The 18,067-nt window shown below is 37.5% G+C and overlaps 1 protein-coding gene across 7 annotated transcripts in view; it reads left to right on the top strand.

Moving 5' to 3' along the window:
• ADD1 (adducin 1 (alpha)) overlaps positions 1–17,571 on the top strand; it is a 46,843-nt gene extending 29,272 nt beyond the window's left edge. For 2 of the 7 annotated variants that reach the window (XM_010583527.1, XM_010583530.1), the window contains exons 12-16: positions 1,516–1,605; positions 8,474–8,630; positions 10,659–10,754; positions 11,509–11,542; positions 15,038–15,319. In XM_010583527.1, coding sequence (XP_010581829.1) covers positions 1,516–1,605; positions 8,474–8,630; positions 10,659–10,754; positions 11,509–11,542; position 15,038 — 378 coding nt within the window. In that variant the 3' untranslated portion in view covers positions 15,039–15,319. Of the gene's footprint in view, positions 1–1,515; positions 1,606–2,458; positions 2,552–8,473; positions 8,631–10,658; positions 10,755–11,508; positions 11,544–15,037 lie in introns of those variants that run through there. The other 5 variants (XM_010583525.1, XM_010583526.1, XM_010583528.1 and 2 more) reach the window with 3 other exon arrangements.
• The last annotated feature ends 496 nt before the right edge of the window (positions 17,572–18,067 follow it).

Here is an 18,067-nt window from a genome sequence, read left to right as displayed (position 1 = left end):
TTTTCCTGCTTTGGTTTCACCAGTTGTAGTTGTGGCCTCGACAAAGAAGTCTATGGATCTCTCTCCATATTATATTTTATTATATTATAATATGCTGTGATTGTTGCATAAATTTTTGGGGCCTTTGGAACTGCATGTTAGTCTTTTTGAAATGACCTAGCAGTTAATTTTCCAGTCTTCCAATTTCAGATGTTCTTGTCACCAGTCTATCAACAGGAAAGCATTGAATGCATTGGGTTTTTTTCACTTTATTTCTTTTAAAGTATAAAATACGCACTGGTATCTTGTTAATATTTAACTTGTTCTGGATTGTTTTGCGGCTTCTAACTGATGGCCACGAGGAACATGGGAGTTAGCATTACATCACAGGAAGGTCTGTGTGCAGGGGTACTAGCAGGAATGCTGATTTGTTCTAAATAATTTGTGTAAGGTTGACAGAGCTTTTGCTTTTCCTGACTTGGCATTGTAAAATAATAATCACTTGAAATGAGAAGTCTGGTGAAATTGCCAAGCGGTTTCTTGGTGTTTGAAACACAAATACTGTTTTATTAGAAACTTGAATAAAGCAACTAAGAGGAGGGAAGTAAAACTTCAAACTTTTTACCTTCCTGATGACAAGAAGGGTAGTAAACTAGAAAAAAGTACAGATGATGCAGGATCTTCATATTTTCTGAAATACTTGTGTTTGTGTACTTGTGTGCATGTATTTTTACATAAATTTAATGTCCTTTTTAGTTGTAAAGTAGAGGTCTTTCTGGCTGCATGCTTTCCTTCATTTATCGTGGAACAAGAACCAGAATAGTTTAGAAATAAATTTTGAGTCAGTTGTTATGAATTCTTTACCACTCTAGGATATCTAATTTAAATAGATAATACCTAGATTTAAAGATCCGGTTTCTGTTCCCATCTTCTGTATGGAAAGAACTGGGAGATATTTAGGATGCAACAAAAGGGGTATGTTGGAGTATTCCAGAGTGTCAGTTTATGCATAGAAAAATATTTATATGCCCTTTTGAGAATATGGTCCTGACTAGATGTAAAAATTGAATGTTGTGCAGCATTTTACAGTAAGTTCTGTAAGATGATGATATTCTGGTGCAGTATCGGTGGCTAATTGACAGAAACCTCGAAATGACTGGTCAGGTACAGCAGAGTTATATAAATACGAACTGTGTGCTTCTCTTCTCACTTTTCTTTGCAAACTGGAGTTGTCTGTTACCTGATATGTAGAGTTTTACTATGAGCCAATACTAAAAAAAAAAAAAAAAAAAAGAAAACTACCTGCTATGGTACTTAAAGATGAAATTCTGAGAAATGTGAGGAAACAACTAGGAACCTGAGCACCTATCTTCAAATGGTGTTTATAAGCAAAGTTTTATTTGATGGGTAGGACCATAGCAATCAACACTAGTTGCAGCCTGTTGGCAGGTTCACCCACCCCTTTTTCAAATATGAAAATGTGGTTAACTTTTCTCTGTTGTTCATGTGACTGTATTCTGCTGCTTTCCTTTACAGATCCGAGAGCAAAATTTACAAGATATTAAAACCGCAGGCCCTCAATCACAGGTTCTTTCTGGGGTAGTTGTGGACAGGAGTCTTGTACAGGTGAGAGTATAAAATGCCTACAACTATTAGCTTAAAGTTAATCTACGATATCCTCTGCTTTCACCTAATATATCACTATAAAATTATTCTTTAATTGGCAGAGAGTAACTGTTTATAAGGTAAGTCTTAGAGGTAACACTATTGTCTTTGCGAGAGTGCTCAGGGTCAGAAATTTAAGAGGCTTCAGCCATGTAGCCCAAGCATGTCTGTGGAGGATGCTTCTTGGTTTTTTTGCTGAATGTAATGCATGAAATTCAGAAGGCTTATTTATATGGGTTAGATACTTGTTCAAAACTCGTTGGGCTTTGTGACACTTTTTCTTTGTTTGTTTTCCAAGTTTATGTATCTTGAAGTATTAATACTGGGCACAGCAGGCTCACTGTGGGGCAGTAGTGTTGTGTGTTAGATATGTTTTATCATGCTTCATAATATTTTATTTGAAGAGCAGTTTGGGAAAAAAAAGCTATTATACATCAGTAAAACTTCAAAGCAGTATATCTGGATATACAAAAGGCTTTATCTATGAATCATAGCTCCAAAGTAAAGTTAAGAATTAGAGCTATACAGGTATACTGTATAGCTGAATGACATTAAAGTTCTGTATATCTGAGTGCTTTAACTGGCCCAGATAAGTATTTTCTGATATACTTTAAAAAGTTTGGCAAGCCTTATCATGACCATAGCATTATTCATGTTGGGTGTCATATTGTGTGCATGTCAATTCATTGTCATTTGCAATTTTATCTACCAGTTACTGTTTCTTTGCATGTTTTTAGCAAGCATCATAATGCTTTTCGTTGATGTTTTAAAGCCTGGGCTCGGTTTGCTCTGTTTACTCAATTTACTGTTGCAGGATGCTCCCCTCTCAGACTGTACGGAATCTATTGAAGGGCTCGATCTCACAGAGCAGGCCTTTAGTCCCGCTAAATCTCTGTCTGTTAGAAAGGTACTGCCCTGTCATACTGCTCTAAATACTGTTATTCACCCTTCATTTTACCTCTTCCTTACCCTGACCTTTTCCCTCTGTTAGCTAATGATTTGGCTAGGAAAAAAAAAAAAAAAAAAGATGGATCTCCAAATTATGTATATGCAACTATACAAGCAGTTACCTTACCCTGTTAAAGTATCTTTTAAGGATTTTGATCTTTTTCTTTGTCTGTAGAAGCTGGTGAGGAAACACTTTCGATGTTAAGGTGCTGATTAGGTTCTGCATATAGTGGGTTTCTTTGTGCATGCTGTTAGTGTAGGATTGCTCTAATTTGAGATCCATTTTGAGTTAGCTTAATCTCAACCTGATTACATCAGTGTAATTCTGAAAATATCCACATGTTCAGAGTGTGTCATGCTGACAAACACTGTCAACTTTTGGTTGTACATTGCTAGACGTCTTGTTTCCTTAAAACTTCTTGTGGTTATCTACAAGAGTTGCTGAGTAATGCCCCACATTTCCAAAATCAATTGGCTTTCAAACATGTAATTGTGCTTATGTAATATACTTCAAATCGGAATAAATTCAAGAGGTGTGTGTGTGGTTGGGGTGGGACAGTCCTTTGAGGCTGAGTAAACAGGAACAGTTTGCACATTGGAAACAATCTGTCCATAGCTGTCTTTCCAGGTTTTGAAGGAGTTTCTTAGTGGTGATCTAACATGGTAGCACAGTGTGTAAATAAGCATCAGTGTCTCTTCTGCTCCAGTATTTTATCTAAAAGATTCTTAAATCTTGGTTTAAGTCATGCCTAACAATCTCATTATCAGAATAACTTCCCCATCAAAAACCAGAATACTTTGAATTACGTCATTGTTGTAAATCTCATGACTTTATAATGCTTTCTAGTGTAATGAGCCAGTTTGTGTTATAGATGGTTGTATCATACTGAGAATTTGATAAAGATGCTTTTCAGATTACAGTTTGTTTTATCCATATTCTGAAAGGAAAAATAATAAAGCACTATTTCCATATTTAAGATGAAAAATAAAACAAAGCCAAATTCTTCCAGGTAGTGCATGTCTTTTATTCTCTGCTTAATAATACCTTCAAAGTGAAAAATTGTTTTTATGATAGTCATCCATTGGTTATCACAACAAAGGCAGCTTCTTTCATCAGTGATGTGCAAGATGTCTTTCAAGTATTATTTTTGGATAATGGCATCATCTTTCTGTAAGACTAGTCAAATATTTTACCTGCATTTTTGTAGATGGCAAGGAGCCAACAACAGGTCTGTTGGTATATGGTTTTGCCTAGTAGTGTCATGTTAGGATTTAGATGTCCAAATGATGTGTTTCCTTTTTGTGGTGTCATGGAAGTGCTTTCCTCTGGAAATACTGTGTAAAATTACATCACAGTGTTAATTACAGTAGGAGTGGCCTATTTCATAATCTTTATCATCTTAATATGGGTTGTGACCTGAATGCTTAATAATTTCCTGTTGGGGGGGTGGTGGTGGGGAACCAACAACCCACCCCCAAAAAAACCAACCAAACAAAAAAAAATAATGCAAAAATCCCCAACGAACCCAACAACAACAACAAAAGAAACCACCACAGAAATTTCATAGAAAGATTATGTCAAAAATCAGTCATGTGTTGTGGAACAGAGGAAGTACAAGAAATCTTAAGGATGCTCACATAAATGTCACATGAAACTTTGAGGAGACCTGTAGATCAAGGGGTTAAGGACTTTTAGGTACTAGATACTTACAAGTTATCAGTTGACAAATTCTTCAACACTCAATTACAGTTAAAGTAAAAAGTTCCATCTGATTGCAGTAATGCTTAAAATGTATTATGTTTTCAGTTAACATTGACATTTATATCAAATACTAATGCACGCTATTTTGGATGAAAAAAATCCTGTTTGTGTACAGTATGCATGTAATGCTTTGAGTCTTCTGTGCCAATGGCTGCAGTAGTAAATACTCCATTTTGCCTTGTCATTTGCTTTGTCCATTTTCTGAGAAGTCCTGGCCGTGTCGCAACACAAGCTCCTTGTGCATCATGTAATTTTATTCATGTTGCAGACTTAGTTAACCAAGCTTCTGCTGCAGTCTTGGCTGAATGAGAGGGAATGTTGGTTACTCTTACCAATCACCATTCTGCAATTGGATTTAAAAAGAAGTAAATTCACATGAATTTTCAAGCATTTTAAGTAAAAGGGGAATCACCCATTTCGTGTTTCTTCCTTTAGAATGGAAATTCTCTGGCTTTGTTCTTCATGAAAAACCTCTCAGTTCTGCCCGAGACGTGGCACTGTGTTTTAATGGCGACTTCTACATGAACAGTACTTTAAGAATCTTGGTTTTTTGGATAAAGGCACTGCATTAATACCAGGTTGTGTTAAGAGCGATTGTTAACTTCAGACAATTATTATGAACCTACTGTCTGATAGAGAGAAAAATTGGCATGTATGAGGGTCCAGTTTTGCTCATATCTATCCCTGAGAACAAGATGAAGTGCTTGCCTGTTAAATGATGGTCACCTCATAGCAATTTTGAATTTTTCTCTGAAAGCAAGATTTGGTGGAGAAGTTGCAGATTGACTGGATAATCTAAAATTTCCTTGTAGGATACGTGAAGTCCAAGTGTAGTATGAAGGTATATTGTGTATATTTAGCTATAAATGCCTTTCCCTTTGTTGGGTCTTTTGGGGAGAGTATGGCCCTACAAAATTCTCAGGAGTGAAAATATATTCTGTTCATGAGTGTGATCTATCCATTATTTCTTACAGTGGAGAAAATGCTGTTGATATTCAGGTGCTTACACATGCAATCACACTTCCAATAGTCATCAAAATAGTAGCAAAATTGTCATCAAAATAATGCTAGTACTAGAATAATCCAGATGAAATCACCAGAACTTTTGGTTTTTACATGTCATCCTGCATTGAAACAGAGTGCCAGTCCTTTATATAGGAATTTATTCCCTCTCTACAGGCTCTCTAATACTGGAAGCAACTCCAGACCAATTTTCTTGTTCAGTTTTTCTGAACGTTCATAGGAATCTCCGAACGGCATGGACAGGTTGATAGCTCTGCAAAGTCTTGTGTATTTTAGTGTCACATTTAACAATCCAAAATATGCCTTGTACTGTCTTTTTAGTCCTTTATTCTCGTTTCCTTTCTGTCCCGTGTTACTCTCTTCATTTGGTGTTGTATATTTTTATTTGAATTCTTGGAAAGCTGCTGTGTGGCCTATTCTGTGAAGCAATGCATCTCTACTTCTTTGATTTGTTCATGTTTTAGAGTAATCATGTTGCAGAACTTACTAGCATACTACTATAATTTATTTTCCCCATAGAATCAGTCCCTCTACCCTTATAATTTTCACTAGTGGCCTTTGAACTGCTTCCATATTATTGATACTGAGCAAAACTGGATGTGTTAATCTGGAAACAGCTTTTAGCAGATCAAAAGTTTGCCTTTCTGGTCTCTTGTGTAATCTTTCTGCTTTTACAGTCCAAAAAAGTGGTTTTTCTTTGTAATACATAATCCGCTTACTGTCATTGCCTCTGATCTTTTTCAATATTTCTCTTAGGTCAGAGATACTCAGACAGTACAAATACTGTTTGCATTGATGGTGGGTTTGGGTTTTGTGTGTGTTTGGTTTTGCTTTGTTGGTTTTTTAATTCAGTAAATGTGATAAGCTTGATGCGGTGCTTTTATTCCCAGTAGTTAACAAAGGTGCTCTCTTAAGGAGGAGAACACATAATGCCAATGCAGTAGTCATCTTGCTGCAAACTGCGTGTCTTGCTGTTTGTCATTATTAAATCAATAGGCATTCAGTAAAATGTTATTTCATGCGAAAGTTATTCTACCCAGTCATTTTTGGATTTAACTTGCAGACAAGATTCAAAGCTTCTTAAACATTCCAGGAAGGAATACCAGTGTGCGCTGTATGTCTTGTTCCTCTATTGACTTTTGTAATCCTAGAAAACTCTAGAAACTCTGCCTGAAATCAGTGCTTTACAAGCCCCTGCTACTTATTGCTGAGTTTCACTTAAAACTACATATTTAGTTTGAAGGTTGGATAGAGATAGAAAGGGAAATATAAAACTGCCATGGGCACCAATTTTCTGCCATCATTAAAAGCTGTAACCTGTAGTTTTGGGGGCGTTTCACATTTTCTACAAAACAATTAGGATTTGGACAAAGGTTGATGTTTTTGTGACTTTCTTATGCATTATCCTGTAAGAAAAGCCGTGACTATCAAATCGGAGGTTTTCTGGTATTGATGGAAATAGTTGAGAAAAGGCTTTTGACATTCAACTCACATTCTGCATCTGAGATGAGAGTTCCTCTTATTTTATGGAGAAATGGAGGTGAGCTATAATGTTTTAGAGACGTTTCTCTCCTGCAGTTCCTTTCAGGATCTTACAGTGGAGACTTGTTGTTATGCTGTTTGTTTTTCAGTACTTCTGGCTGGTGTTTGCTTCCTGAAGAGCAGCATAGATTCTAACAATCAGCTGTTCTTGCCTCCCCGGCTTGCTCTAGACCAGATTTCTGGAGATCTCTCATGAGGCTTTCAGAAATATATAACTGCTCTTGTCCTCATTCGATCTGGACATTCTTGTCTGTCACCTTTTTGGTGCTGACAACTTGTCCAAAGCAGGTCTTAGCATCCAAAACAGTACTCTGTCTAATTTAATCTTCAGTTTTACAGTGATGATCTCATGCTTGTCCATCAAGCATGGACATGGAATGGAATGTTTGTCTGTTTGTTTGGTGCTGTTTATTTTTGAACTGTGCTTTCTAATGCTTTCTTTTAAATATTGGTATAAATAACATTTGAATATGAAGATGACTTGGACCAATCAATAACCTGTACTTATTTGGTACTGGAATTCAGATACCTCTTTTCACCAGTGAAGGCAGTTCAGGTATCACAATGACACAAGGCACAGACCACACATCAGTCATTTCCAGACTAGTGTGAGTAGAGTTCTGTATATCTAGTGAAAAAAAATGCTTAAACAAGGCACTTGAACGATACAGCAGCTATCCAGGCAAGCATCTTCCGTATCTGAGACAATGAAAAGCCAATGGCTTTAGTCTTTACTGTATGATTAGAGAAGAAAAACTAAAAACCTTAGTATTAGAGAATCTCTGATGCAGCTGCTTTTGTCCATTGGAACTTACTGTACTTAGAATTGCTAATGTTTTATTTTTATTTGTATAACTTTTTATCTGGCTTGTATGACATGTTATAGATGCAAATATGCTAACATGTATAAGATTACAGTTAACCTTAATTAGTTAAAAGTTACTTGTAATAAACTGTTAATCTGGTGTATACAGAATGCATAGAAGATGGCTTTTTACTATAACATCTGTTAGATGTTATGTAGTAGCTACTAGAAATGGCTTTTCCCGTATTAAAAACAACAAAACAAAACAATGAAACCAAAAGAACCCAAAACAAACCTCAAACAAAAATACCTCTGAGCTGAGTCCTGTGAAGTTCTGCAGGTATTCTGTGCCCAGACTGCCCTGCAGTTGGGCCTGGTATGCTGTTTCTTTTGTGAGGAGAAAAAGAAACGGGATACTTCTGTGACTTCAGATGTAGTTCAGCTAGACTGTTTGGCTGCTATTTGATTTACTGCTTAATGGTGGATATTCCCTGGTGGAAACACTGATGTGTCTGTAAGGGTGATTAATGAGACCTGTTTTCTCCTTTATATTAACCTGTTGTTGATTTAAAAAAAAAAAAAATTCTGTCATAGATTTCTTTCTTTTTTTTAAATCTAAAAGAAAATAAATGCAGCATTTTTCATATTATCTTTTTGTTTTGTTTTTGGTTGCTTTGTAGCCTCTGTACTTCTCAGGGTTCTGCAAGTTACTGCACGATTGCAGATGTATCTTAATTTTCTTTTGTCAGGGAGAACTGGTGACTGCGTCCAAGGCAATAATTGAGAAAGAGTATCAACCAAAAGTCATAGTGAGCACAACAGGACCAAATCCCTTCAATAAACTCACTGATCGAGAACTGGAAGAATATCGCAAAGAAGTAGAAAGAAAGCAGAAAGGACCAGAAGGTTGGTTTCTCTGTGTGTGTTTTTTCTGCAATAGACTGTAACAGCAAGCTTATTATTAATTGGAAGGTGGGTTACCTGCAAAGGCCATGGATAAATTACTCAGCTTTTGTGTGTTTTAGTTTTTCCAGTGTGAATTAGAAATTTAAAAAGCATATTGGAGATAGAATGTGCGATCTAAGTGTTAATGGAGTAGTCTGTAAAATGCATAGATCTTATTTTTAAAATTATCCTTGTAGACAAACTGGGGTGTTTAGTTTGGCCAGTTACTGCTGCTGTTAGGAAGTTGAAAGCTCGAAACTTCAGTCAAAAAAATTTTGGGTCCTGCAAAGTATTGCAGATTGTTCTGCTTTGTTTCCCTTAGTGCTAGAGATAGTCTAGGGTGAGAGAATGGTGGTGTTGCTTTTCAGCAGCAAAACTGCAGTTTTCTAACACATTGAAAACTGTGTATTTGAGAAATCTGTTGAATGGGGAAGATACAGAACAACATTGATTGCTGCTTGGCAATGGCACATCTTGGGGACTTCCCCCAAAACAGACCTTCTAAGTTACCATAGAATTATGAGAGAATTGTGCTGTAAAAAGAGATCATTGCTGAATCTGAAGTGGTTATCCTACTTTACTTCTGTATAGTTTTAAGGGATGATACTTGTGATGCTCATCTGTTGTTAGGTTTTGAACCTTGAGTGATGCAGGAACCAGAAGTGCCATTTCTTTTGCAGTGTGTGCTCCCTGCTTCTGCTTTTTAATAAGACAGTATAGGAGCCATTGTAGATTGTATGTGTTCGGTCCATCAAGTATTGGACTGTGCGGGGTGGGATACTCTGCTGTTAGGCCTGTATAACTGCATACATTTATTCTCTCAGTAACATTGCTACATCCTTCTTAGATAAGATATCAAAATATGGAGAGACTGTGTTACTGAGACAGACACCAGCTGGGGAACAGAGTACATTGCTTAGAAATCAGACCATCAGTGAGCAAAATACATCAGATAAAAAAAATATATCTCTGGATTTGAAAGGCAGATCAAAAACCTTTCAAGGAACAGATACAAAGACTTTACAGGATCGTTGACGTATCATCACTGTCTAAATCTTTAGATAACACTCAGTTTGCTGCTGCATGGGTTTCTTGTCAGACCACGCAGCAAGTCATCACACATCTTAACCGAGAAGAGCCAGATGGGCAGAAGTCCTCCCATAAGGAATTTCATACTGCAGTGATCAAAGCATTAAGGTCTGATCCTGACCTTTTGGCTGAGGCCTCAGGTATTACTAATATGGTACAGCTGTGCTTGCAATCTAAGGAGCAACCTCTTTATCTACACCATTTGGAGATTCTGTCAGTTGACTCTCATCTGTGGGACTGATTTCACTTGTAATTGTATAGGTGAACTGTATGGAACAATGTTTTAATATTGTTCCTGATACATGGTGTACTCTAACAGTTTGCCTTTGGATCTAGGGCTGTTTAAACCTCGAAGCAAGGGGGACCCTCCTTACTAATAACAAATACACCAAGCACTGTGAAATCTGTTTTGAATCATTTAATTACTGCATGTTTCCCTGATTATCTGTGCAGTCTTCTTTTCTTTTGGGATGCAATTTTGTTTACTCCGAGTTTCAGCAATACAAAGCAAGCAAAAGAGCATTATCTTGTGTAGGTCTGAGAGCATTCCCTGCCCCCCCCCCGCCCCCGTTTGTTTCTATCTTCCTTGTGGTTTTTCCTCAAGTTTTCTTTAGAACAGCATGATAAACCAATTCATAAACAATTACATTATTCATGCCCTCCTATGAAAAAAACCCAAACAACAAAACACCACAGAGCACAACTGTGACTCGAACAGTTTTTTAATATCAAACGATCACTTAATTTTCTTTTGCTTGTTTTGGTATTATTTAATATCCTGGCAGAATTTTGATTCAGAAAAATGTATTCATATCTTGTGTGCTTGGAGCAACAGGACACACTTGTTTTCTCACACACTGAAAGGTTTTGTCTGCCTTTTTAATTTCTCTTTGTCTGCAGAACCTTCAGAAGACGGCAGGCAACAGAAAGAGAGAAGCCCCCCTGATCACACTTCAGCTCGCACTCCTCCCAGTACGCCGATTAAAATAGAGGAAGGTATGTTCTTCTGATTTGGGGGCCAGGGGAAACCAGTAACTGCATCATTAGTGACTGACGCATGAAAATGTATGAACTAGTATCTAATAAAGGTAAATTATTTCTTGTATTTATTTTTATACTACCTAAAATATACTACACTGAACTGTGAGTGTAATAGGACTTATGTTTACAATAATAAAGAAGTGTGCATTAATATAAAGACAAATTTTCATCTTTTCAGTACTGCCTTGTCATCTCTTGGTGTTTCTCAACTGATTTACCCTTTTGTACCTTTTCTGCGAGAAAGAATTGCTCTTACGAAATGTAATAGTGTCTGATGGTGAACCAGAGACCAATTTAGTTGCTTTGGTAAATCTCCTTCACTGATTGCACATTTCTTAAACATTATTGTACTTGGATTACACCTCAGTAAATATTATTTCCAACTCAATTTGAATCTAACTATCATTATTTGCTCACCTTATGGAGTAGTTTTAACTAAAAATGAGAGCAGGGCTAGTAAAGTCTACAATTTCCTCAAAAAAGGATAAAATAACAATCTTGAACAGGTGTAATCTAATTTTTGTCTTGTTTCCTTTACCTTGTACATTGGATATATCACTTGTCTGTTAGTCTTCCATTCACTACTTCATCTCATTCTGTTTTCTATAAGAATGGTTGCAACCATTCTTCTGACTTAACACAATGGCTGTGATGAATGCATAGATTCTCTACTTGTGCTTTTTTCTTCTTGTGGCTGCGTTACAAACAGGAGATGGATATGCTAAAGAGTACCTGTTACCATAGTAAGTATCATTCCATACTCTGACCTGCTTACGTGCTTTGCTTCACTCTTGCATCTTTGTTTACTAAGGGCTTTTTGTTGCTTTTGTTTTTTGTTTCTTTTTTAAAAAGCAGGCTTTTTCAGTTGAGACGCTGATTTCTTTAGTTGTTGATCTCATGAAATTCTAGGTAGTTACAGATCTTATGTTAAAATGCACTTCCCCTTTGAAAGAGACTGTGAAAGTGACATTATGTGTTCCCATATCTGTGTGTCCGATTCCTCAGTTTAAAAAGGAATAGTCTGAAGTTGTCTTTCAGATACAGCTGAAAAAGGTCTGGGAGTTTCTGCCCCAACAGTTTGCTGCTGCCTACACAGCTTGGACCTGGTGATGAAATGAAAGAAAGTTCCTAATCTATTCCAGTGCAAAAGTGTTACCACTGACATTGATTTAAACTTAGCCAGCAGACTTCTGCACAGAAGTGGATATGGAACTACTCCTATGTTATATATGTCAGCTGTAGGGAAATGCAAATTTCGGCCAAGGAATAGCAGCAAGTACTTGGTGGCAGCAACTTCTACGGCTGTTTCACCTAGATCTGCAAGCCTACCTCAGATTATACTTTAAAGTAATAAGGATGTTTGGCCCCCTCCATTTGTATGTCCTGTTATATCCGAAAGTCAGTGTGTTTGTCATAGACGTGAAAGTCAAACTACATCGTAGACACCTGTGACATTACTAGTAAATTCTAAAACCTGAAAATTCTTTTAAACTGAGAATTGTGTTCCACAAAATCTTCTAGTTGTATAAATTTTCCAGGATAAACTTACTAAGCTTGTTTTAAAGAGTAACTGGAAGTTCATGCCATGACGACTTTGGTTGGCAGAAGTTCTTTTGAATGACAATGTTCTCTGTATCCAGCTGCTTCTCAACTTTTTTTCCCTCATATTGTTTCTATTTAAGCATAGCTGAAGTCAGAAAAGTGTGTTGTGTTAACTCAGTTATAGCCTAGTTTGAATGTTTGTCCACATGTTGTGTTGGGGGAAAAAAACCCATAAACCTTTATTTTCATAGATAATGTGAATTGTAAACCCACACCGGTATTAATGTTACTTTTGAAATTCTTATGCCACAGTATATATAAAGGGAGAGCACGGATGTAGACATGATTATTCAAAAAAACTGAAGAAATTTTGAGGTACTGCTGAGTTCTTAAGCTGTAAATAGGTTTTGCAGCAAGATATATTTTCAGACCTTCCTAGTTATGTTACTGAAATCCATCAAGTAGAATAGCAAGGTATTTACATATTGTATACTTTCTTTATCAAATGTGGAATTTTTAAGTCACCCTAATTCTGGTAAAATATTGCCCTTCACAAGCTAGATAAACAGAAGTTTGTTTAATTCCAGCATAATGTTAATCTGTTTAGTAAAGGTGATGGTAATTTGACAAACTGGGAAGGGATAGCAGTCCTGAATTAATGAGTTATAAACCTATTTATATTTATCCAATGTTTAGGCCAACTGGCAAGTGCTGTTTGAATGCCTGTGGCTTCCTATTTTTTAATTTTAAGAATTTCTAATCTCATTTTTTATAACTTTGTTTAAAACTTTCTTAAACTTCTTTTAAAAAGATAAAACAAAACTGACTGATAATCTAATATGGTGCCTGTTCTAAAAATTGGGCCAGCTAATGAGTAGACTAGACTATTTCAGTTGCAAGGGACCTACAACGATCATCTAGTCCAACTGCCTGACCACTTCAGCGCTGACCAAAAGTTAAAGCATGTTGTGAAGGGCATTGTCCAAATGCTTCTTAAACACTGACAAGCTTGGGGCATCGGCCACCTCTCTAGGAAGCCTGTTCCAGGGTTTGACCACCCTCTCGGTAAAGAAATGCTGCCTGATGTCCAGTCTCGACCTGCCCTTGTGCAGTTTTGACCGTTCCCAGGCGTCCTGTCCCTGGATCCCAGGGAGAAGAGCTCAGCAATGCTTTCAGTTAATTCCTGAGAAGTAAAATGAAATCCAAAAAGAGTGTAGTGGTAGTGAAGAATTGTAGGTGGTGCTTCTTACAAATTTGTGTGTCACATACATATGATGTTGAGCTAGAGCTTCAGGAGGCAGCTTGTAATGTACATAGTTGCTTTCCCTTTTTCACCCTATTTTAAATCCTGCCTGCATTATAACTTTTAAACTGCTAACTTGTGCATTCTGAGTGTTTGGCACTGAATACTAGTGTGTTTTGTTTTTTTAACCAATTAGAAGTTCATGGCGCTCTAGGTAAAACATGGTTTTCTAGCAGGTATTCACAGAACAGAGCCCTCTGAAGTATGTTAGAGGATTATTAATCGCATCTGGCAGAAATAAAAAGAACACTCGTTGTCATTTTCATAGGAAGAATGGGAAAGTATCAAGTATTTTCTGTAAATTCTTGTGGAAGCCTTCAGTCTTTTCAAATTAAAATGAACAAGATTTTAAAAGGGGGAAGAACAGTTGCCTTTCTTTTGTGCCTTTACAATGGGTATGGCCTGGATTTTGTTCTAAATTCCTCCTTACGTAACATCAATGGGGATATATTTGGCACCGCTACAGTGTAGTGATGAACATTGCAGGGAACTTTAAAAAGTGCTCGTTGTTAAATACATATGCACAAATTGGAGCTTTAAACACAACATCTCTGAAGCATAGTGGTGAATAAGGGAAGTGTTACAACTGAGGAAGCAGTGGTAAAGTTCACCTTTGGATGTAAAGTTATCACTAGATTTTTGATGTTCCTTTATACAGGGGTGAGTTTTGCTGTTAGACGTCACATACATTTAAAAAAAAAAAAAAGCTGTATCGCATAACCCACTGAGCTCATTTAATTTGATAAACTACATGGATTTTACATCTAGGAATCCATAATATATAGTCATGTCTTGCAAAAGAAGTGAAGCCTTTGTGATAGGAAATCATATTCTGGAGCAACATCTGTTAGATCTCATGGAAGAGTATTATGAAAATCGAAGCATTGCGATTAAAAATTGGCAAGCCAACAGTTTAGAAATTAATGGATTTGCATGTATCAGATCCCTGCAAACCAACAACCAGTTCTATCCCACCAAAAGAAAAAAGAATCAAGATACAGAATTTAATGATGCTCTCTCTTCAATGCTGATGAAAACTGTAGGTTTAATTCCTGCTTGCTGTACTAAAATCTCATGTTGTGTGCAAATATTATAAATAAAACATGAGAGCAGTCTGAACAGTTACTTTCTTGCTGGTTTACACCAGCATGATGCAGTTCAGCTTTATCTGTTCTGTGGTAAGAAGCATAAAAGCCAACAAAACTTTTGAATATCCTCTTTCTGTCTCTGTGGCCAAAGCTAAAGGAGAACAGACCCATTACAAAGGCTTCCATGCAAAGTAAATATCTTAAAGGTTTTTTATAGAGAGTGCTCTACCATCAACTCGCTTCACTGTCTCTGTTGTAGGGACACTTACGTAAACTAACTGTGTCATTGTCTGTCCGTCCACTAGAGACACAGCAGGACCAGACTTACAAAGATGACAGTGACGCTGCAACTTTCAAGCAAACCCTCCCAGATCTCACCCCTGATGAGCCTTCAGAAGCACTCAGCTTCCCTCCCTTAGGAAAGGAGGAAGGGAGATGTGATGAAGATGTGCCCAAAAGCCAAATGGAATCACCTGCAGTGGAAAATAAGGAACCCCAGTCTCAACCCGCTGAAGAGCCAGTAACACCAACAGCTGAGGAGGGGACAGCAGCTGATGCAGGTAGTGATGAATCTCCAGGGAAGTCCCCATCAAAAAAGAAAAAGAAGTTTCGCACTCCTTCCTTCCTGAAGAAGAGCAAAAAGAAGAGTGACTCCTAAAGGCCAAACACACTGCAGAAACACTGTCATATTTTAAAATCCATTAACCACTAGAATGTACCAGATCGTACTGAGTGTTTTGTCTTATTATGTAAATGAATGCAGCAAGTAATCCAACCAGCCCCTCAAGTTATGGCTTGATTGTTTAAGGTTATAACCAGAAACTAATGTCCAAAAAGGTGCTAATCCTGTGTTTTCAGCAGCTAACCGCAGATCTGATCCCTAATTTGTAATCAAATGTAAATGACTTCCAAGTGGAAGGTATTCGATTGCTATTTTTAATTTAAAGCCCGCACCGCTTTACAAAAGAATAAAAAAAATTTCACAACTAAAAATAAAACACGCATTGCTTACCACAAGAAGTGTTCTTTTCCAATATTCTGTTCCAAGTCACAAGTAAATTTCTTCTTAAATATTGACTTTTAGAGAGGATGCTTTTGCCGTGCGTGGTGTTTTCAAGCGGGATGTATTCTTGAACTGACATGTAAACTTCTGCAAGCTTGTGATTACAGATCATGTTTTAGTCAAGCTTTGAGGCTATCCATTCCTTCCTCTCCTTCTCCCCTCTCACTATTGTAACAAAATGAAGGTGTTTTTCACTTTGTTTTATTTTATAACTGGCTCGTGGAATCATCTTTGATGTCTAGGACTGAAATAACTGTGGTGTGTTCCGCTCATGTTGTGCGTTGAAAGAGCCCAATCTGGTTTGGTTTTGTTTTGTTTTGTTTTTTCTAGTGAAAAGTTTAAGGGAAATCTGTCTTTAAGTCTTGCCTCCCTAAGAACTGGTCACATGGTAATTTGGCTGTTAGAAAAGGTTAAAAAGTAACTGTCTTAAAAGTATTTCACAAGTTTTTCAGCTGGTGGTATGAGGCATGGGCAGTTGTATTTTGGGCCCTAGCATAGGGGTTTTTCACCCTCTTAAGAATCCCTTGGGTGCACATGCAAACCTGCTGCATATAAACCCTATTTGCAGCCTTTTGTGTTTGTTCCTTCCCAAGATAAAAATGTAAATGCATTACACTGAATATTTAACCTTGTTTTATATTAATTATTTTCACTTACAAAAACTGGCATTTCTTCAATAATTTTTTTTGTTGTTGCCAGCAGTAAAGTACAGAAATCCCAAGTAACCTTAGAGGTGTATTTTCACAGTTTGCTATAAATGTTTGTTTAATATGTAGCATGGTAAAGAAAATCACTTTTGCCACTGAACTCACTGTTTTCCAGTGATTGCCATGCTTCTGTCTATCACTAATTGTAAAAGTAGTTTAAGATCAGATAGGTAAAGCTTGCAGGAATTCTCCAGAAACCGTGCGTAATTACCCCAGCCAAAAGCGGGGAAGGCTGGTAACCACTTCTGGTTTCTAGTATTAGCATTTCTGGTTTTAACAGCAGGAACCATTGACACCCGGTGTGGGAGAGAGAAACACTGACTCACAGTAAGCATCTGTAACAAAACAGAATATGGATGTAACCTTTTAGGACAATATTAAACGTTGCAATTGGTAAAATAGCAGAAAACTGATGCCTTATCTTCATGCAGCAGAAAGCATCAAAGGAGAGGTGGGTTGAGCGGTCGGAGGCGGCTGCGGATGGACAGGGCCTCTGTTAGGCTGGGGGGTGCCGATACCTCGGGCTGCTTTCAGGCAGCGAAGGGGAAAAGGAGGACGAGAGCTGTAAGGCCTCCGATGGGCAGAGAGAGAGGTTTTGAGGTAGTAAGTGACGTCGTTGAGAAGTGTCGGGTGGGCGGTTGTGGAACGGGTGGAGGTAGGGTGGGACAGAAGCAGCAGGAGAGCACTGTGCAGGAGAGACCCCTGAGCAGCAATGTTTAGTCAGGACTGCATGGCACGAATGGCTTTCGGCTTGTACTTCAACCTTGTATGTCCTCTGTACACTAGGAAGCATACAATACTTATTTTGCTAAATTGTGTTCTATTGCAGGGTCATAATTAAATGACTAATTGCTATATGTTTCAGTTCTTTAATGGAGTCCCTCCATTTATCTTGACCACATATGCAATGACTCTTAATTTCTAATTTTGTAGTTTGTTCTTTTAATTCTTTGTATTACAATATGAAATGTAGTCATGTATGGTATGGTTACACACTTTGGGGCAGAATAAAGTCCTGTATTTTTCTTTCTTTCTTGTATCATTAAGTTCTACTCACAAATAAAATCTTTAAAAAAAAAAAGTCTTTTCCTGCTCTGCTTTCAAGACTTGTACAGCTTTATTCTGCAGCTGTAGCTTGTTGAATTTTGTTTGCTCCACTTTCTTTTAATGATTAATGTGTTGCCTAATGATTGCTTTAATGTACTCTCAGAAGACTCCAGTTGGCTACCTTAGGGCTTCCTTCCCCGAGAGTCCCAGCTGGGCTGCAGGCAGAACCTGGTGGAGGGGTCCTTCCTTCAGCAGCCCTGCCTGGGAGTCAGCAGGCTGGGAGGTTGGCCCACTGGAGGAGGCTTTTGGCACCTGGGGTGGAGTTCTGGACCCCCCTTCGGCTTAGCCAAACAACTGTCTTTGGGTTAGGTGGGTCAAATGTCATAAACTGTAATTAACTGACTAGACAAGTGTACAATGTAACAGTTTATTTGTAATGCAAAAAGAACAGTACTTGGTCATCAAAAAACATTACATGGTATTAGAAATATAAAAGATCTCTCAAAATTTAATTGTGT

This window comes from Haliaeetus leucocephalus, unplaced genomic scaffold, assembly GCF_000737465.1.
Source record: "Haliaeetus leucocephalus isolate CR32 unplaced genomic scaffold, Haliaeetus_leucocephalus-4.0 Scaffold906, whole genome shotgun sequence".
In the NCBI taxonomy this organism is placed as follows: domain Eukaryota; kingdom Metazoa; phylum Chordata; class Aves; order Accipitriformes; family Accipitridae; genus Haliaeetus; species Haliaeetus leucocephalus.
The sequence above is the reverse complement of the archived record's forward strand: the minus strand, read 5'-3'. Positions and strand labels throughout refer to the sequence as shown.